This window comes from Delphinapterus leucas, chromosome 18, assembly GCF_059928025.1.
Source record: "Delphinapterus leucas isolate spDelLeu-1000000601 "Yukka" chromosome 18, BTC_Dleu_Yukka2, whole genome shotgun sequence".
Lineage (NCBI taxonomy): Eukaryota > Metazoa > Chordata > Mammalia > Artiodactyla > Monodontidae > Delphinapterus > Delphinapterus leucas.
The window spans coordinates 60,485,986-60,508,190 of NC_143146.1; the positions used below are offsets into that span (position 1 = coordinate 60,485,986).

Here is a 22,205-nt window from a genome sequence, read left to right on the forward strand (position 1 = left end):
TGAATTTCTTTGAAGAAAGCATTTTTTTGCAAGAACACTTTTGCAAAAGCATCAGGGTAAAGCAATAACCATCGACAAATGTCAAAAGACAAAAACAGCCATGGTTAAAGATCTGGTGAAAGTTCACATACAGACACACACAAATAACGCAACTGACAAATAAATTTAGTTGTTTCTGTGACATACATTTGAAAATTATGACTGATAACATTATATCAGAATTTTAGGAATTTCATACCATTTCTAGAACACTTATATATCTATACAAATACAACATAAAGAAAGCTTAGTATCACGTAACTGACAATGATTCTTATATAATTTAACATACCAAATAAGCCTAATCAGTTTAACTTATCTCCTTTAAAAGGTGAGAAAACAAATCTTGTGAGATGTTCCAGGGGCCTTCTAGAAAATCCCAACTTGCTTCCAGGTCAGAAAGACTCCAGTTTAGAATTTGATTTTGGGAAGTTTGTCAAAAATGTCAAAACAATTTGACCCAGGTCAAGTTAGTCTTGCAAAATAAATTAAGCTTAATTTAATTTATTTTAGTTTAGCTTTAGTTGTGTGACTAAACTGGTTTTGTTTGCTCTTGGAATTTTCAAGGCTAGTCCCTGTTTGTTTTTTATTTTCACAACATGAATTTTAGGATGGAGTTTTTTCTATTTCTGTAAAAACATCGTGGAAAATTTGATAGAGTTTGTGCTGAATCTGTAGATCAGTTTGGGTAGTATATTAACAATATTGTCTTCCAGTTCATGAACATGAGATATCTTTCCATTTATTTATGTCTTTCATATCTTTCAACCATGTTTTATTTTCAGTGTAGGAGTCTTTTACCTCCCTGGTTAAGTTAATTCCTAAGTATTTTATTGTTTTTGATGCTATTATAAATGAAATTTCCTTTTTGGATTGTTCATTGTTAGTGTATAGAAATGCAATTGATTTTTGTGTATCCTGCCATTTTGCCAAATTTGTTTATTAGTTCTAGCAGGTCTGTGTGTGTGTGCGTGCACATGCGTGTGCGCGTGTGTAATCTTTAGCGTTTTCTACATATAGGATTATATCATCTGTGAACAGACGTAATTTTACTTCTTTCTTTCCAATTTGGATACCTTTTATTTCTTGCCTAATGTTACTGCAACATTCAAGACATGCTGAGGATTTTAATGAAATCGTGAAGGTGAGAAATGGTTAGGCTTAGAACATATTTTGCAGGTAGAACCAATGAAATTGTTGGCTTGGATGTTGGCTGTGGGAGAGAGAGAGAAGTTAAGGATGATCTCTAGGTTTATGGTCAGACCAACTGGCTGAATCATTGTAGTGCTTTTTGATTAGATGGGGTAAATGGGAGAGCATGCACTTGGACGGGGACTAGAAAAGCTGTATTTTGGCCATAGATGTGGATAATATAGTTAAAACAAGAAAATATGATGAGAAGAGGTCAGAAGACAGACTTTTGGGGCAAGCTCACATTTAGAGAAAGGATAGAAGAGAATCAGAAAGGGAAGGGGAAAAAAAGAGAAAAAAAGAAAGGGAAGCAAAGAGGAAACAATCCAAGGGATAGAATAAGAACCGAGAGAGTCGGAGAGACGAGGAGAACTGGCAGTGGTTAACTGCGCAAAACAAATTGAGGAAGGAAGATGAGGACTGAGAAAGGACCTTTAATGTGAGCAATGAGGATGCCATTGATAACTTTTGACAGCATTTTCAGCACAATGGGTAGGGCCTCCACCCATGTGCAAGTAAGTTGAAAAAGCAAGAGGGAGATGGAAATTGCTCTAAATAGCTCTGAAGTGCTGTACTTATAAGGTGGTGCTGATGTTACTGCTGTGTGCAAACAAAAACATTTAGGAGAACTAAAAGCCACTTAAAACCCCTGAGTCTAGCCCATCACATCCCCTTGATCTGTTGTGAAAGATGCTGATAAAAACAGTCATTAGAGGGGCAGGGCTAATGCAGGTTTCTCCCTTTAGATGTAGTCCCTAAGTGGAAATCTTACCCTCTTCACACTCACACCAAAGTTCTATAGAGCACAGACTTTCTGACCAGAGTTCCTTATTCTCTTGCTATTGGCTGACACTGTTCATAAAATACAATTTGCTGTTTCGCTTTTCTTTTAAATGAGCAAGCTGAATTACTTGGAGGAGGAAGACAAGAGATAGAGGAGACAGAGCCAACGCAGCTGAAAGAAAGAAAACTCGTGAGCATTTTAATCTTTGCTTTGTTAACTCATTGTTAAGAATTATGCTTTGCTTATCGCTTCATAGTAAGAAGAATAATTTTTAAAAAGTAAGTTTATTTTGTTCTACTATAAACTTTTTTCTACCAGATACATGATATTTTAAAAAATATTGGGAAAGTACAAAGAAGTAGAAGGAAGCAAAAACCACAGCTTCTATTGATATTTTCAGGGCATTTCTTTCCATTCTCTTTTGGGTGTCTGCTTATGATTTTAGTTGATTTTCATAGTTGTGTTTGTACACAATGGATACGTTTATATTCCTTTTATCCATTAGAGCATACATTTTCCCACATTGCTGTAAATACTTCATAATTGTAATTTAAAATTGCTACATAGTATTGCATTGAGGAGATTTACTCTACTTTACCCAAGCATTCCCCTATTTGGGGCCATAAAGCATTTTTCCTATTTTTATAGAGTGGGTCACTTGATTATGTAAGATATATATTTTTTCCATTCAGAGTCTTGTTTTTTGAGGAGAGGAAGTTAGATTTGAGAATGTAGATTTTAGCAGTTTTACTGAGAGGCACAATGAGAGGGAAAGAGTTTGTGTGTGTGTGTGTTTATAATCTGCTTATAACCTTTGGGACCACAGTCGGTGGTTCTCAACTCTGGATGTACATTCCATCAGAATCACCTGATTCTAATCACCTGGGGAGATTAGAAAATTACCTTTAGAATAATTGAAAATTAACCTCTGGTGATGAGCCAGTCATCTGTAGGTTTTTTTAGTTTGGTTTGGTTTTGTTTTTGTTTGTTTGTTTTTAACTTTCAAAAATTTCTCAGGTGGTTCTAATGGGTGGCAAGCGTGATAACAGCTGACCTAGGTTATTTGAAATATTTTCCTGTCTCTGATCCATACCTGAGAGTAATACACTTTAAGGGAAAGGGAGATACACTATCAGGCAAGCCGCCCAAATCTTCCTTTCAATACTGTATAAATAATGCAAAAGTAATTTGGGTGAAACGTCAAACTTCTAGCAATTTCTGTTCTCCACCTCAATCCCATAAACCCTTGAGACGAGAATCTACTTGAGAGTTCCAATTTACTAATGCTTTAAAGAGATGGGTCTGTTTCCAGTGCACTGGTGGTTAGAAGTTAGAGAGGTGGAGGCTCCAGAATGTTCTAAAAGTATCAGAATTAAGCCCAGCGTCTGTTACTGTTCCGCCAAGGTGCCAGCCTTCCTTTCATTTGCAAACTCTTCAAGGATCAATGAATGACAAGGTGGGCATTTAATAGCTGGCCACTGCCATTAAATTTTATTAATGGCGAACAGAACCTGCTATGTTCGGAGCAGTGAAATAAGTTCCATGAAGCTGGAGTGGATTTTACTGAGGAGAGTGGTGGTGAGGTGACAGTCCGTATTGGAGGGCCCTGAGCTGGCCCCTGTGACGGAAGGAGGGGCTGGTGGAAACCTTCGGTAATAAGGGCATGTCTGCCTCAGAGGAGACACTGGGCAGCAGGGTGGTCTGGGGGAGTGGGGAGCCGGCAGTGTGCTTTGCCCCTTGCTCTTTCCTTTTTAGGTCACACAACCCACTGTCCCCAGGCTACTGGCAGCTGGCTAGGGCTCTTTCCTGGGCAATTCCCCTAGTTTTCAATTTTTGGAGACATAGGAAAACATTTTCTTCTCATCAGTTTCTTACTGTCCTTTACAGGCATCCTGCACCTGGCATACTGAAAAGTTCTTAGGCTTTTTTTCCCCTGGCAGCAGTCAGGCTCGCGTAGGCTTGCTAATGTATTGAAAGTGTACGATGTGCCAGGCTCGGTGCAGCTGGGGGGGCGTGGATTTCAGTGTGCTGCCTGCCTGGTCCCCTCAATACACCGAAAGGCTGAGTACTTGCTAATGCCCACACCACCAGTAAGGGCTAGAGCTAGGATTTGGAGCCTGTTGGGATTTACTCCCCAAATTTTCCTATGACTTCTTAACGCCTCTGAATCCTTCCAGGAATCCTATGCTGTGTAACTAACTACCTTGGTAAATAATTCCTTTGCTCCAAGAAGTGAATTTAATGATGGGATATGAAATGCCAAGGGGAAAGGCAGAGAGGGAGTTTTCATTTGGGTGAGTGGGCTTTGGGGGAGCCCCTGAGTCATGTCACTTAGTCACTTTGATTGTGGACAGGGAGAGTCCTAATGCTGACACAATCCCTTGGAAATTATTGGAATGAGTAGGGCAGTGGCCTCTGAGATAATACCTGCTGATTTTCTATCTTTGGAATCAGAAGACTTGGAAATCAGAGACTCAGATGCAGAATGATTCTGTGGCCTTTCTTGGATCAGAAATTGGGTTAATAACAGATACCTCCAATCTTCCTTGATACACTGATGAAGTGCATTGGAAAATGATTTTTAAAATGCTTGGGACTTCCCTGGTGGTCCAGTGGTTAGGACTCTGTGCTCCCAACGCAGGGAGCCCAGGTTCGATCCCTGGTCAGAGAACTAGATCCCACATGCGTGCTGCAACTAAGAGTCCGCGTGCCACAGTGGTGATCCCGCGTGCTGCAACAAAGACCCGCAGCAGCCTAAATAAATAATTTTTTTAAAAGCTCAGGTATTTTTATAAAATTAAATCCACAATCAGCTTTATAGGCTTATATATTCTATTAACATAGAAGAACCGAGAAGTCATGAGAGCCAGAGAGAAGACAGCACTAAGTCAAAATAACGCTTTAAAAAAAAAAAAAATGAAGCCATATCTCCAAGGAGCCCAGAGCTCTCCTTACATGTTAAGTTTTCTCTGTGTTGAATTTGTGGTTGTTTGGTTATTGTGGGGCCTGAGTGTTAGTGGTTCGGATGAACATGAAAGAAATGCTAGCTTTGGGAGAATATTAGAGAATGAAATAAGGCGATTCAACAAGGATGGAGGTGGGAAGAAGGATGTTGAGATACTGCCACGCGTGTCGCTCTCAGAGGCAGAGAGGCCCCTCATGGGCTGGGATGCCAACCTTCTGCTATAGGGTTCAGGCCCTGCCATATCCCTGGGATAAGTTGTTCTCTGGGAGAACAACAAACAATGACATTGTGAAAAGACTCCAGTTTTAACGTGTAGTTATCCCCAAAAGTGTCCCTAACCCACAGGCACCTTTTTGCACAGGGAAATTCTCAAGAACGGAATTTCAGAAGAGAACACGCAAACTGACCGATCAGGTAAACAGAGGGGAAAAGCTTGTCAGCAAAAGAGAGAAAAAAGGCAGCTGTTGCTAAACCGTCAGCAAGAAGCTGCTACTTAAAAGATCTGATATTTTGACCATATCAACACTCTCCAGATTATCAGTGTTCACCCATGCTGTCTTTTTCCTGATGGCAACTCTGGTAATACACTTCTTCTTGAGGTGCTTCTTCCTCCATCTGCCCATGTGCATTTGGGGCGATGGATGTCATTTCACCACACACTCTGTGGTCTGAGCAAAAGTTCTCCTTTTAGTGGGAGAAGGCCGCAGCTACTGTGCACTGCATGTCCAGCCTCACCCCAAACGGGGCCTGACAGGCAGTATTTCAAGAGGGCCCAGCAGCCTGAGACCAGGCAAGGAAGGCTTTGGTGGGTTCTCAGGCATCAGGGAAAGTGCTAGAAGGAGAGAGAGGCAGGTGTCAGCTAAAGGGCCCATGTAGATCGGCAGCAGTTAGGAATCGCTAAGAAGCTGACAGCCCAATACCTGTGATTTCAAGACAAGATTCTAATTAGGAAACTTAATACCATAGAGTGTGTCTGGTCTTTAGAAATAAAATAGAAAACCAAGATAATGAAATTCAGAAGTTATTTGGGAGGGTTCTGAACTTCATCTGAACTTTATAGAATTTAGTCAGGAAGCCGGGCGGAAAGACTGATTAATCACCAATATCCCCCTTCCTACTGGCCCAATCCTGGTGGGTTCCTGAGGAATCTGGGGAGAAATGGTGAAGGGGGGCTGGACAGTTTCCTTGTGATAGAAGCCAGTGAGAGGAGGTGATTACAAGCGGGAAACTGCTCAGAGCACTCGGTCCCCCAAAGGATCCTCTGCCTGGTGGGACTATTCCCACCCTTGCTGCAAGGACTCACTCAGCCCTTCCCCTTGATGGAAAACAGATCAGGTCCAAAGACTGCTCCTCAGGGCTTCAGGCTCTCCAGGAAGCCCCAGAAATCTTGGGAAGAACACACTGACTTTTCTGTCTGCCGAGCTCTGGGGCAAGTCTGGCACACTTTGTTTGGGATCTGGGAGGAGAGGTTGGGCCCTACGAGCTTTGCATCTTCCAAATGTGGACTCCTAGCCAGAGGACAGATATGAGACAATGAAACTCTACTTAGGCCATAGGCCCTGGAGGGGAAACTTCATGGTCATCCTGCAGGGAGAATTATCAGGCCCAGGACCCTGGCTGAGGAGTCCCTCTGGGACCCAGAGCTGTTAAAGAGATCTTTGCCGCACAGAGAAAGTAAATTAGGGAATTTGCTCCTGGGGGACTTCCAAAGTCATAAATGCTATTTAACACCTACTGGTTTACAGCAGATCTGCAAGCACCCCTTTCAACGATGGGCTGACTTCACAGCTATGAGGTGTGGGGAAGTAAACGGCATTCAGAAGGCAAAGGAGCATTAGGCTGGTGGTGTGAGACGTGACTTACACTTTGAGGCATTTTGGGAGAGACAGGGTGGGGGATCAGTAGCAGAATGCTCTGAGGTGCTGACTGCATGGAAACAGGGCCCCAGGTTGTTCACACCCCTGCTCCCTATTTATTCTGGAGGCCTGGAGACCAGCTCAGTTCCTCATTCAAAAGATGTTGTAATCTCAGATCTTTTCATTTGTATTTCTGTTTTGGTCTCCAAGCATTTAATTCACTTTATCCCTTGAAAAAATTCTAAAAGTGCAAGACTGTTCCTGGGAGGCTAAAGAAGTCTCCGAAGCTTTATGCTTCCACCAGGACATTTGGAGCCGGTTACAACTGAGGGCTGAGCCAGCAGTGCTGGATTTCAAAAACGAGGCACTCACTGATACTTCTCTGTTCTGTGGGGCATATTAGTTTTGTACTCCAGGGCCTCTGGGATTTTGAGGTTGTAGAATCTTCCAATCCAGAGGGTCGAATCCTCTCTGCACAACTTCAGGGAGCTAAGTCTGTGAGCCTTTGCAATAATAACAGCTAATGATGCTGAAAGCTCAGCGTCTGTGCACTGGTGCTACATCAAATCTCAGAGACAGAGTTTTGGGTGAAGTAGAAAAGAATAGCTTTATTGCTTTGCCAGGCAGTGGGGGACACAGTGGACTCCTGCCATTGAAACTGTGTGTCCCAACCCAGGAGGATTGGATGAGTTTTAGAGCAAACGATTCAAGGATGGGGCTGCTGAACAAGATTAGCGTGTGTGCAGCACCGACACTCCTAATCTGGTCTCAGGTGATGTGCTGCTTCTTTTTTTTTGGCCATACCAATGCGGCATGTGGGATCTTAGATTCCCCCGACCAGGGATCAAACTGTGCCCCCTGCGTTGGGAGCACGGAGTCTTAACCACTGGACTTCCAGGCAGGTCTCTCAGGTAATCTTCTCAGTGAGCTTCTCTGGTTTCTTTAATCTGGCCTCAGGTGGTCTTCTCTGGTATGAAGAATGCTGACATCTTCCATTTGTTGGGTTTTAATTCTATGAAGAGCTTAAAGACTTTGTTATGTGTATCCCTTGAGGCAGAACCAGGACCCTGTCCCAAGGCTGCACTCTTGTTTCTTGGCTGCCCCTCCCTTGTCTCTGCATCCCTCACTTTCCCGGATTAGCAACTGTTTGAATCTGCCCTTTGGATCTCAGGGAAGGTCATGGAGGTTGGAGTCTGTTCCCTATAAGAAAAGGGGGACAGAAAGGCTTCTGTGCCAGGTTTCACTAACATATGCTGCTTTCTCCTCTGGTTCAGGCTCTGACCTCAGTGCCACTCACATGTTTTCTTGCTTAATCCTCACAGCAACTCAGAGAAGTAAGGACTATTGTCTTCATTATCTCTATTTTACTGATAAGGATCTGAGGCCAGGAGATAAAAGGCGGCTGTCCAAGGTCACAGAGGGCTGGTGAGTGAAAGAACCAGGATTCAAACCAGAGTTTGTGTTCTTACCTGCTGCTCTACTACTTCTTCCCTGCAGCAGAGAGGAACCCTTGTCATTCCGTTCACCATTTTAATCATTAAATCATCTCTCAGCGTTTGCTTTTATATTTTCACAAATGCTCTGAGATCCTTTTCACCTCTTTAGTCATATGCCTCAGCCCACACTTTGAGATTTAATCACAGTAGTAAACGTCATCGTGTGCCCACCCTGTGCCAAATACTTCACTTTCGTTATGCCGTTTACAGATAAGGAAGCTGAGACTCTGAGAAGATAAGTTATTTGTGCAAGATTCCCAAGCTTGAAACTGGCAGATTTGGCTCTATGACCTTACACCAACATTTCTATGAACTTCAGAAAGAATGTTCTATTTGCCATTGCACAGTATGCAGTAGCTCTGGGAGCTAAAATCCAAGTTATGCTCTAAAGTTATTAGGGAAGATACAGAGCATTATTGTGGAGAGAGTTGTGATTTGCAGGTTGGGTTATTAAAACAGAAGCTTCGCACTATGGAGAACTTCAAACCCACAAGGACATGGCGGTTGGACGTAGATGTAAGTGAGGAGGAGAAGAAGACTAATGGGGCTGTGAATTCACCTGGACCATCAGATTCTGTAATCTGTGTCTAACACATGCACTTTATGAGCCTGCTATGGTAACTCATTTGTCTAGTGATTAAGAGTTTACCAAGTTCCCTCAAATATGTGTTTGGCATAACAAGGTATGCAAAATCAGTAGAGGACTGTCCCCTCCTCTTGCAAGTCTCATAATCTGGAGAGGCCAGTGTAATGTCTGCCTAAGATGTATCTATCAAAGCACATAAAGAATTAATTTCAGGCTGCTGTAGTTGATTTACAAGTGCTGCAGGAATGATAAAAAAGAGAGAGACCCGTGAGAAGTGTCAGTTGGGTAAGGTGGCATGCAGAAGGTGATACAGGTGTTGAAGAAGAGGATTTGGCTTGACTAGAGTTGGGCACCCTGCAGACCGGGGACGAGGGGGATAGAGAAGAGGGGAAAGGCAGAGATAAAAGAGAGCAGAGTGAATGGCACAGGTACGTGCCCGAAGAAGTGCCAATCCAGGTTTCTGCTGCCTGACGTTAAGAAGCAGCAAAATAATAGCAATAATGTCAGCTTTACGGTTTTCAAAGTGCTTTTACATCCATTATTGCATTTGCTCCTCTCAGAGCTCTTTTCTGATATGGAGTCCAGGGGCAGCATTACCCTCATTTTACAGACACGCTTCCCCAAAGAAGCTAAGTGATGTGTTAGTCAAGGCCATGTGTACCTAGAAACTGGCAGACCAGGACCCAGACTTCTGTGCTTTTCCTACCATCTGTCACTTTGTGGCAGGCTCCACTAGCTGAATCTCGTTTACGAAAATACAGGTATTGCTGGGACAAGGGGTGCAAAGTCTTAGAGCTAGAAAGTGGGACGGTTGGGAGTCAAATCACATCTACTGGACTTCAGGTTCGGTGTACATTCTACTCTAGCCCTGTTCAGGTGTCTGATGTTGAAAAGATAGGACAAGAAATGAACAGAAGAAGGCATTGAAGTCATTTGTAGGAGATGGGCTGAGAGTAAGAAGGTGTCTCAAGAGAAAAGAATGCATCTTCCCTCCCTGACTTCCTCCAAAAACGAGCCCTTCACAGAAGCTGAGCTGAGATGTTCTCTCTCTCCTCTGAGAAAGTGTTCACTTTCTCAGCCCCTGCTCCTTTATCAGCTTCCTGGCCTTGAGGTCCCGCCCCACCCCCTCTGAACGCTGATAAGCTTATTGCTAAATCTCCTGACACTTGACACTTTTTAACACCACTGACCACTCCCCCCTCCTTGAAGTTGCATTCTTTTTTTTTTTTTTTTAACCTGGGCCCTCAGCAGTGAAAGCATGGAGCCCTAACCACTGGACCACCAGGGAGTTCCCAGAAGTTGCCTTCTTGATTCGTGTCTTATCATTCGGCCAGTCTTTCTGAATCGTCTTTCCAGGCTCCCATTCTCTCTGCCTGTCCCTTAATTGTTGACGTTCCCCGAGATTCTGTTCTTGACCCTCTTTCCTTCTCTGCTCTTAAACCCCTGCAGGAGCTCCTCCACTCTTCTGGCTTCAGGTACCAAGTGCTGATGGCCCCTAAATTCATCAGGCTGTAGACTGTAATGGGACAGTTCTTACGTGTGTTTTGTCGACTTAAAAAAAAAAAAGTACAATGCAAGAGTTGCAAGTTAAGTTTTAGTTGGGGCAAAATGTGGACTGCAGCCGGGGAGACAACATTTCAGATAGCTCTGAGAAACTGCTCCAAAGAGGTGGTGGGGGGAAGAGGTCAATATATATGTGATTTTGGTGAAGGGCGAATACATGCAATCAAGCACATATTTTTGCGGAAGTTCTCATCAGGGTTTCTGCTAGTCACGAGCAGCAGACGTCACCATGAAGGAATTTAGTGCTTTTCTGGATACGAGGAGATTCAAGAATTGGGCTCATAAAATCAGCTACTGAAAATATCTAACTATCTGAAGACCTGTTCTGCCAATTTTTCTCAGAGCACCGAGTGCCTCATTCCTGACCTCCACCCTGAATTCCTTTCAGGGGGTGTTGAAGGTCAGCAGCTGCAGTGGCACCTGATTTAATCCTTGTAGAGGTAGAGGGTAAGTGCCAATTTGTAGTTGACAGTTTCATAAATGCTTCAAATTCAAAATGCCCCAACTTGAACTCATTTTACCACCCCAAACAGCAACTTCCTCTTATTCTTCTTCTGTTATTTTTATCAATGTAATGTAGCTTTCTCGCCCTCAAAATACATGAGAGGGTCCTTGACCATCCCCACCTCCAACTGCCCCTGACCTTCCATAATTAGTCCATCCCCAACTCCAGTCAACTCTCATTCCTTTCTACTCTCAGTCTCATCCAGATATGTTCACCCCCTCTTTCCTGGACGATCACAAGAGCATCCCCACGTGTCTTTCAGGACCTAGGCTTGCCTTCTTCCAAAAGGTCCTCCATCTGCTGCCAGAATCACACCTTGAAAATGCAGATCTGCTCCCCACCATTCAAGGGCTCTCATTGCCCTCAAGATAAAACCCAAAGTCCCCAGTGTGGATGTAAGTCATTCTCAAACTACCCTCTGCCTACCTCGTCCTTCCTTTCATGCCTCACCTAGACTATCATATTTGCACTTCCTCAAACTGTGTCCCTGCATCTTAGGGCCTCGGTCTTTGGGCTCTGCTGCCAGGTCACAGGCTTGTTACCTGAGAACAGCAGGTAAGCACACCTGTGGACTTACAGTCCTGGTCGGTGCTGATAATGGGGGCAGGATGTGTGACAAGGTCTATCCTGGCAAGGCATCAAAATATATATAGTTTTTCTAAGTATAAATAAAAATAACTTCTGTGAGGTTTTGAACAGTTGCAGCTTTGCAGTGACCATGAAAACATTCTAATCATCCACATAAGCTCTTCATCCCCATTAGCCTTTGGTCACGCAGCATGTTTAGTTTTCTTCATACCTGAAATCTGGAATCTCCATCTGCTGCTGCTTTGCCTTGTTTCTTCTTTGTTGTTTTATTATCAGTAAAGCTGCAGGAGACCAAGCCTCAATTCTTTCTTTGTCTCAAGACCGCTTTCAGTCCAGGAAGCTGTGCTCTCCCTCTAAGGCAGTGCAAATTACACTGTCAATTTATTTCCTAATTTTCCTTGAATTTACCTCTTCACCTATTTCTCAGCTTCCTGTCACATACTTAATTGGTCTGGCTGATTTTTACAGACCCTTCTAACAGGCCATTTCTTTTTCTTTTCTTTTTTTTTTTTTTAAACAGTCTAGTGAAAGTTTGCAGTGTGGTGTAGTCAAGTGTATTTTTTATGGGCGGAAAAGAACAATCAAAGTGGTTTAAAGATTTCTCAAGAGAAAGTGGCGAGCTTAATGGAGTTTTGGATCTGAGCTGGTCCTGCTTTTAGCCTGTGGCGCGGTTGGCTAAATGAGCCTTCTAGGAAGGGTGTTTGTGTATTTTCTTTCTTTAGCTTTGCAAAGATTAAGATGCTCTTGGAATCAAAGTCCCAGCTTCTGCAGTTACCCTCTTCCTACAAGCGGGGCTGTTTGATAGCCTTGGACCACTCCCACTCCCGTCCCCTTCCAGCCCCTCCAGGGCCCAGAACCAATCGCAATCTGAGGCAGAGGAACTGAAGTAACTCTGGGACTCAGTGTTACCCTTGGGGTAGATCTGATCCTGATCTGGTGCCTCGATTCTAAAATTGGGCATCTCTCTTTTTCCCGAGATTTGGTCCCCACCTCAACAGGGGAAAAGGGCCTCTGTCTTGGCATCCCTGGCCTGCAACTCTGTGCCCAAAGTATTGTCCAGCACTGAGGTTCTCCATGACTCAGGGCCTGCCTGCAATGGCCGACCCTCCTCTCAGATCCAAAGTCCTCTTCTTCCATCATGGCCTGGAAGTACAAGGGCCTTGCTGCTTGCAGACTGACCTTCCCTCGTGAGTTATGCCTTCCTCCCCAATTGCTCAAGAAGTCCCTGTTGCTAGGGTCTGTTGTTGGTCCCCCCATATCCCTCAATTCCCTTGTGGAGCAACTGTTACCATCGTTTTTATGATCTCTTGTCTGTGCTCATACCTGCTGGATCCCACGCTCTGCCTGTGATAAGGGACTTTCCCCAGCATCTGTAGCTGTCCTTGCACACTTGCCACCCCCAGTGAAGGAGGAGTGCAGGGCGGGGTCCCAGGTTGCCCATCTCATTGCAATTTACAGGCCCTGTTGGTCTTGAGATGGGAGAAGTGGTTTTAAGGTCTTCATGGTCAAAAAGTTTAAGGACTTGATTGCTTTCAAGTCTATTTCTACTTTTTTAGACCCTTTCCTGATATAAGCTTTTCCTAAGATTATATCCGAATCCTGGCTTCGAGGTCAGGGCTGTGTGGACAAGACTCTGTCCTTTTCAAAAAAGGCCGTTTGTAATGGAACACATCATGAGAATTCCTCTGGCTGGTCACATATCAGGCTTAGCTCCCTTGCCTGTCTCTTTGTCCTCTGAGCTCTGTGTTAACCCTGGTTCTGGTGCTCTGCCCATCCAGAGCTGACACATAATTGTGACACCTAATCCAACTCCACGTTGGCTTCATGGACTTGGTTTGTGCATGCTGCCTGTACTATTTCTAGCATTTCAACTCTGTACTACCTGATTTGGGGTTTGATCCTTCTGTCTTGGCCCCGCCAACCAACAGAATCTCTAATTCTCTCTAACGTTGAGTTAAGACAAAATCTCCAAGCTTCTGTTTTTGCTGTATTCCCTTTCCCAATTCAGGCCTACAGACTTCCAGCCTCCATGTGATTATTTCTCTGAACTGTATCTCCAGGCCCAGCTAATGGCCTCACCATTCTCCCTGCAACCCAAGCTAGAAACCTCAGACTTGCTGGTGAGACAGATCAAAAGGGGAGGGAGAGCCATCATCCATGTAATCAGAACTAAGGCCCTGGAGTCATCTCAGAAATAGGATGTGACATATCAGCTTTGCATAGGAGAAATTTCATCTGGTTAGTCTACTCCTAGGCCTCAAAAAAATCAATTTACACAAACCAGACTCACAGGGGTCTAAATTTTCACCCACAATTCTTTTTTTTTTTTTTTAATTTATTTATTTTTGGCTGAGTTGGGTCTTTGTTGCTGTGCATGGGCTTTCTCTAGTTGCGGTGAGCGGAGGCTATTCTTCATTGTGGTGTGCAGGCTTCTCAGTGCGGTGGCTTCTCTTTTGTTGTGGAGCACGGACTCTAGGCACGTAGGCTTCAATAGTTGTGGCATGCGGGCTCAATAGTTGTAGCTCGTGGGCTGTAGAGCACAGGCTCAGTAGTTGTGGTACATGGGCTTAGTTGCTCCGCGGCATGTGGGATCTTCCTGGACCAGGGCTCGAACCTGTGTCCCCTGCATTGGCAGGCGGATTCTTAACCACTGCGCCACCAGGGAAGTCCTTTACCCAGAATTCTGATTTGTATATTTACAATGGGCGATTTCACTTTACTGGAATCTTCCATTCACGATCCACAGTCCACACTTCTGGAGAGGCCTGGCTAAGCTGAGGGGTCATCAGAGGTTTCTCTGGTAGACTGAGAGCAAAGGAGTGGAGAAGGCTTCAGATAGTTTCACACTAAAAAGGTCAGAATAATCTGAGAGTAATCAGTGTTTCTGTAGAGTATACCTTTGTAGTAAACACCAAGAGGAGTGTACTTTTTACTTTCCATATGAATGTGAGAATTGAGGTCATCAACTCTTCCGTGTGGTCAGTGGGATAACAAACGTTGAAGCTAGATCATTCCTGCGCTGATTCTGTGAGTGGAGCAGCTAGGGAGCACTCACTCGGTGCCAAGTACCCTGTAAGACTCTCTCTATCTCTCATGTAATCCTGACAACAGCTCTATGAAACATATGTTACATATCCCTACTGTGGGTTGAATTATGTCCCCTGAAAGATACGTCCAAGTTCTCACCCCAGGTTCCAAATAAGCACTGTCGTCTTATTTGGAAATAGGATCTTTGCAGGTATAATTAGTTAAGATGAGGTCATATTAGATTAAGGTAGGTCCTAGGCCCAGTATGACTGGTGTTCTTATAAGAAGAGGAGAAGATACAGACACGGACACACAGTAGGAAGATGATGGCAAGATACAGAAGGAAGATACCATGTGGCAGAGTCACGTGGCATATGCATCTACAAGCCAAGGAATACCATGGACTGGGGGTAACCATCAGAGGCTGGAAGAGGCAAAGAATTCTTCCCTAGAGCCTTCAAAAGAAGCATGGCCCTGCTGACACCTTGATTTCAGACTTATGGCCTCCAGAACTTGAGAAAATACATTTATGTTGCTTTATGCCCCCCAGTGTGTGGTACTTTGTTAAGGCAGCCCTAGAAAACTAATACAATCTCCATTTTTACAAACAACATAATGGATGCCCAGAAATGCTCATTTCCCCAGTAGGAAATGCTTAGAACCCCTTGACTTCAGATACTTGAACCCTTGTTGACTGATCTGGCCCATTAAGTAGGGATCCTTTTCTTTTCCTATCAAAACCATTTTCTAGATAAATTACATAATAACATCAGCATTTCACAGGGAAGATTTTGTAGAACATTTGTGGGATATTAGATTGTGTTAGTGTGCAAAAAAGTTTTCAGAGTCAGAAAAAGGAGGCATACTCCGTTATTAAGAAGACTTTTTTTTTCTTCTAGGACCTCTTAGAGCCTTTAACATGAGTTATGAATCTCCAAGAGAGGGACACTAAAGCTTGCTGTGTTTCTCAGGCTGATCTGAACACAGAAGCCTTTTCTTACACAAAGCATCTCGTGGAATTTGTAGTTTATGGAAGATAATTTGGGAAGTGCTGAGTTAAAGAAAAAACTTTTTTTTTTACATTATTTACATGCCAACTGTGTTTTCTGAGTTGCACCTCCACACGGGTCTCTGAAGGAGAATTGAAAAACATATTTACCGCATCAGAAGTATATTTACAAACCATATATTTTGGGTAGGTTAATTTAACTAACGTTTTACCATACTTCTTTTAGTTTGTAGATCGTTATGTGAATTCTCAGAGTCAGCGTCTTCTAGTCAAAGGCCTATAGGAACAAACCTGTAGTTGAACACAGTTGGGTTTATTGATTTGTGGTATCAATGCAGAATGCACACCATAGGAAATTAGGACATCTCAGAAAGAGAGTGTTAGGAAGGAATTATTATAGGATCTGTGCTTGTGTAATTTGGGGGTTAGATTCAAAAAAGCAGGATTTTGAAGCAATGAAAATGGTTATTAGTTCTTAGACTCTGAAAAACAGGGATCCAGACTATCATACCCAGACAAAGAAAATAACCCCCCCCACACACAATCTACCTGTTTTTTCCTAGACATCCAGAAGGTTCCCCCTACCTCTGCAGTCATGGGCTGTTCTGTAGTGTTTATCTAGGTGAGGCAAGAAATGTCTAGTATAAATTTCTCTTTGGCCAGCAAAGAAGAAATTAAGAACCATGTGATTATCCATGACAACTCTGCCTAATGAATTTACATTTAAACCAAGGCTTGGTCAAAGATAAAGCTGCATACTACTTAAAGTGGTAAGACAGATTTTATTCAGTAATATACTATTGCAATAGGGAAAAGAGTCCAACATGAACTGAACTCAGAGTTAACTGGATGTTTTAAAGGGAGAGAATGAAGGAAAGGAGAGGGGAGTGAGCAGGGGCTCAGTAGAGCCAGGGAATTAAAAAATTACGGAAAGTAGGGCTTGGTGGCGCAGTGGTTAAGAATCCGCCTGCCAATGCAGGGGCACGGGTTCGAGCCCGGGTCCAGGAAAATCCCACATGCTGCAGAGCAACTAAGCCCACGTGCCACAACTACTGAGCCTGCGCTCTAGAGCCCATGCTCCGCAACAAGAGAAGCCACCACAATGAGAAGCCCGCGCACCACAATGAAGAGTAGCCCCTGCTCGCCGCAACTAGAGAAAGCCCGTGCACAGCACCCAAGACCCAACACAGCCAAAAATAAATAAATTAAATAAATAAATTTTTAAAAAAATTACAGAAAGTAGGAAGGGAAGGTTGATCCAAGTGAAAAGCATCTGGGTTTGCTAACTGGAGCTTATAGAAGTTAGGCTCTAACCTCTTTCCACAGAGGCTGGAGGCAGAGGCCCTGTGCCCAGGTATGGGCTGGAACAAACAGAAAATTCTTTCAGCAGGCTTGAGTTTTCTCAGGCTATGTAAGAAGGGGAGGGTATGGTCATCCTAGAGATGCAGCTTTGAGCTGTTAAAAACCATATTAGCACTTTTATGTTAGCTGTTATTCAAGTCTGTGTAGGCCAAGGTTGACACCTGGTTGAGAAGAGGACTCAGAAGAGCTTGGCTAGAGTTTGATCAAGAAGAGAATCTTTGTCAGCTTCCAGAGCAGAAGCTGTGTAATTGATGACCTTCTCCAGGGTCAGAGACAAGCTTTGGAGGATTCTCATTTGGGCACTGGGCAAAAGTCCCCCCAGTTTGAGGATTCAGCCTTAACCAAATAAATTAATGTTTATTCTGCATTCCAGAAATTTATCATGAAATGTAATGAAGCATAAAGTAAAGACATATAGTAAAAGTATAAGCATACAGTAAAAGTGTAAGCATATAGTAAAATATAGCCAATATTTTTTGACTCACGTTTCAAAGAGAAGCTAGCATTTCTCTCTGTTTCATTAAAACCTGGGAAAATGTCAGCAGGAAGTAACTTTCTGTATCTGTTCCTTTTTAATTCAGCATGGAGAGAAAACCTGTGTCCTTACCTCCGTCCATCTCCATATCAGAAATGGAACCCAACGGCAACTTCAGCAATCACAATAGCAACAGGAACTGTACAATTGAAACCTTCAAGAGAGAATTTTACCCCATCGTGTACCTGGTAATATTTATCTGGGGAGCCTTGGGGAATGGCTTTTCCATATATGTTTTCCTGCAACCTTATAAGAAGTCCACATCTGTGAACGTTTTCATGCTAAATCTGGCCATTTCCGATCTCTTGTTCACAGCCACACTGCCCTTCAGGGTTGACTATTATCTCAGAGGCTCCAATTGGATATTCGGGGACCTAACCTGCAGAATTATGTCTTTTTCTATGTATGTCAACATGTACAGCAGCATTTATTTCCTGACTGTGTTGAGTGTTGTGCGTTTCCTGGCAACGGTTCACCCCCTGCGGCTCCTTCATGCCACTAGCGTCAAGAATGCCTGGATTTTATGTGGGGTCATATGGATCTTTATCATGGCCTCCTCAACAACGCTTCTGAAAAATGGCTCTGAGCTGAAGGGCAATGTCACATCGTGCTTGGAGCTGAATTCCAATAAAGTTGGTAAGCTGAAGACCATGAACCACGTTGCCTTGGTGGTGGGCTTTCTGCTGCCATTCTGCACGCTCAGCATCTGTTACCTGCTGGTCATTCGAGCTTTGTTAAAGGTGGCGGTCCCAGAATTAGGGCTGCGCCTTTCTCACAGGAAAGCGCTGACCACCATCATCATTGCCCTGATCATCTTCCTCCTGTGCTTCCTGCCCTATCATATACTGAGAACCCTCCACTTAGTCGAGTGGAGTGTGGACAAATGCAAAGAGAGTCTGCACAAAGCTGTGTCCGTCACACTGGCTTTGGCAGCGGCCAACAGCTGCTTCAACCCTTTGCTCTATTACTTTGCTGGCGAGAATTTCAAGGACAGACTAAAGTCTACACTCAGGAAATGTCATTCACAGCAAGCAAAGTGCAGCTCTCCTGTGTGTGTGTGTGGTTAAAAAAGGAAACAAGAGTGTGAGGGGTTATTAGGTGAGGCTGTTCCTATGTCCTTGTGTCCACCTTCATTCACACGTAGTCTCCAAATGACTGTGTATTTATACCATTTCCAACAAAGGTCGATTCCCAAGATTGAATTGACCATGACTTTTGTTAATAAGACCTACTTCAAAATTTTCATTAAGTGTATCTTCAGTGTTTGAGTCTAAATAGAGAGTATAGCAGGAAAAATCCCTATGAGAGTCTTGCAACTTGAAATGTCAGACAGAAAAAATGCTGAGCGCGGTGACTGCTGCATCTCATCAGATCCAGTACCAGATCTCTGGCCCACGAGGCATTCTAAATTCTTAATTTTAAGGCCACCCCAACATTCCTAGCTTCTCCTCTTCCCTCTTCAACCCCCTGAGACATAGCCAGTTAACAAAGCTACTGGAGGCCCCAGAGCAGATAAGAAAAGCATCCTTAGAATTCAGGAGAAAGACTTAGACTGTGAAGAGGAAGGCTGTCCTCTAACAAAGCAGAGTCAAGGTCCCCAACAAGCACAGAGGGACAAAAACAGGGAGAAGAGAGAAAGGGGAAAAAAGAATTTCATTTTGCACTAGGAGAGGGTCTCTAGCCCACTGAAGGCAAAGGGCATGCCTGTCTCTTGTCAGGGGGTGAGGAAAACGGGAAGAGTAGGAGGAAGACCTGGGGCATTGCCCTAGCAGGTGGAGGGATTATGTGTGGAATAGGAGAGAAGGGGATCCATTTTACTCTTGAGATTTGGGCCCGGGCTGTTCACTGCAGTTCCCATCCTGCTGGTTAATCCACTTGGATGGGAGCCAGAACAGAGGAGGTGGTGCTAGGGGTTTGGCTGGGCACTCAGAGAGAGGGTGGGGTAGAAGGCAAGTTGCAAAGATTGTGGTACCCCTGAAATTCTATTAACATTTTGGCAGAATATGAGTAGGGTGGCTTTCTTTTGAGAGAGTGTAGCAAAGCACTGGATTGTGGGAGGGAGGTCCTTTCTGTCCAGTGAAACAAGGCTAAGGAGACTACCTACTGCTACCACCATGACCACTGTACTGCCAACAATTGAGTACCCTCTCTGTGCTGGGCGGACTGCACAAGGCACTTCCCATCCGTTAATTCCATTTAACCCTCACACCAAAGCCCTTCATCTTCATTTTACAGATGAAATCAAGGAACTTGTTCAAGTTCACACAACTTCGTAAGAGTTTTTAAAACCTCTGTGCAGAGAGGTTGGCTGGGTGCTTTCCCTCCCGTTCCCCTTGCAAACCTCCATAAGGATTAGTTGAAAGTCTGAGTAAGAGTTCTCCGCCCCCATCAGGTACCTACCGCTTCTCACTCTCCTGAGAAGACTGAAGGCTGAAGTTTTCTCTTTGGAGTTGTTGACCCCTAGATAGAGTGGAGGGTGGGAGGGTGGTGTTCTGAAGCTAGCAAAGGACTGAAGGAAAGTCTTCATAGAGAACAAGAGCCCCGGAGCCATTCCCTCACTCAGCTGCAAGAATGCTGACAGACTCATACCTTGTCAAGACAAAAGCCTGGAGGCTCCTCCTATGGGGAAACTGCCCGACTCAAGGAAAAAGACCAACAGACATAGACTTTTGGGGATTCTCCCAACACAAAAGCTGCTGCCGGCCCTATTACTTACCCGACAGGAAGCCCACACTGCAACTAATCCCTTCTACTCATAGAGAGCATCTAATCAACCTGTTAGAGCCTCACTCTTATTATGAGCAGTCAATGACGACCACACATCAGAGGAAAGGGCCTGGACATGAGAAACCAACAATAAATGAGAGGGTAGATAGAGACATTTTCAGCACGAAAGGTCTCAACATTTTTATCACCCTCACACTTTTTATTAGAAACCTACTGGAGAATTTGCTTCTCTAAAATAAGAGATTAGCCAGGATAAAGGAAAACCTGACATCTAGCAAACAAGGAGTAAGATGAAGAAAACTCCCAGCACGTTTGTGCATAGCAGAAAAACAAGAAACTAACTGATCTGCATACGTTGGAGGGATTTATATTTTTCTTGGATAGCGTGGGTTGAACTAGTAAAAATACATAGGAAAATAAACAAGTGAAAAGACAATGCAATTATTAAATGCTAAGGAAAAAGAAATTGTTGTTTAAGAAAGGAAATATAACCATCGTACACTACATGGCTCAGCTGTGAACAATATTTGCATAGAGGGTGTAAATAGCAAAATACGGTGATATAACTTTTTTCAGGAAATGAGGGGGAGAGGATGTGTATGAGGGGGGAGGGGTATAATAAATCTATGTTCCTATATTTTATCACAGAAAATTTGTAATAACTAAAGCTAAAGAATGACAAATATCTGTATCAAAATGTTATTTAACAATAGAGAATAAAGCCCAGAAGAAACAGTGAAAAACATTGACAGGGATTGCCTTTGGAGAGAAGTTGGGTGTGGGAGGATAAGGTGGGGATTTCTTTTTTCCTCTTGATAAGTATTTAACTGTCTAACTTGTGAATATGTATTGCTGAAATAAAATAAAAATTAAGTTGAAAATTAATTTTAAAATTCAAATTAATTCTGCCTTAAAAAAAAAAAAAAAAAGACGAGGAAGAAAAGAAAGGAGACCAGAAATGGAAATTGTGCACTGAGAGAAGAAAGGAAAGCAGAAAAGGACTACATTTGGATTTGGGCCCCTGAGGGAAGCCCATCCAGCCCTGCCATGGAAAGGGAGCTCCCTTCTGGGGTGAGGGGAGTCACCTTCTGAGGTGAGGGGTGATTTGGTATGTCAGGATTTTTTAGCTGTAAGTAACAGAATACCCAACTCCAAGGGGCTTATTAAACAACCACTATACTGCATAACTGAACCATACAAAGGGAAGTTGGACTTCAGGCCCTATTCAACCAGGATTTCTGCAAGCCTTTCTCTCCAAGTGTTGTCTTGGTCCCATGGCTGAATCACCTCATGGAAACAAGCTGATTGCAAGCAGCCTGAGGCTACGTGTTTCCTTACTTGTATCCAGAAGAAACAGGGTATCTCCTGCCCAAGTCATCTAACAAAAGTCACAGGGTTCCTTTTGATCAGACCTACTCAGATTGCATACCAGCTCCTCATAAACCAAGGAAGAAGAGATTACTCTGACTGAATGAGGATGGTCAGAGTCTACACCTAAAGCGGGAGCTGTGGGTAGAAGATCAAAATGGCGGGCGGGAAGATGCAAAACTCACTTCCCCCCACAAACACATCAGAAATACATCTACATGTGGAACAATTCTTGTTGAAAACAAAGTGGAGTGGCAGGAGGACTCCTGCACGACCAAGGCTGTAAGAAAGATCCACATGGAATCAGGTAGGAAGGGAAGAGAAGCTATTGGGTCAGGACCTGTGCTCCTGGGAAGGGACTCAGCAGAGAAGGGAGATTACATAGGTAGAGACCCTCCCTGGGGAGTGAGTTAAAGCCACACATTGGGCACCCTTACCTGGGGTTTGTCACCAGGAAGACGAGTCCCCTTGGCTGGTTGGAGGGCCATTGGGACTAAAAGGAGGGCTATGGGAAGCCGGGACTCCACTCGTGGGGAGCATGGACACAGTTACTTACTTCCAAAACAAGGTGGAGAGAGTGGCCGGTTTTCCGCGACCGCCCCAC

General features: G+C 43.8%; 1 protein-coding gene across 1 annotated transcript; it reads left to right on the forward strand.

Moving 5' to 3' along the window:
* Window positions 1-1,459: 1,459 nt before the first annotated feature.
* Window positions 1,460-21,118, forward strand: CYSLTR2 (cysteinyl leukotriene receptor 2). Its single transcript, XM_022574826.2, is given in 3 exon segments — window positions 1,460-2,292; window positions 17,553-18,549; window positions 18,552-21,118. Coding segments are annotated over 2 exon segments (1,038 nt in total). The 5' UTR covers window positions 1,460-2,292; window position 17,553; the 3' UTR covers window positions 18,594-21,118.
* The last annotated feature ends 1,087 nt before the right edge of the window (window positions 21,119-22,205 follow it).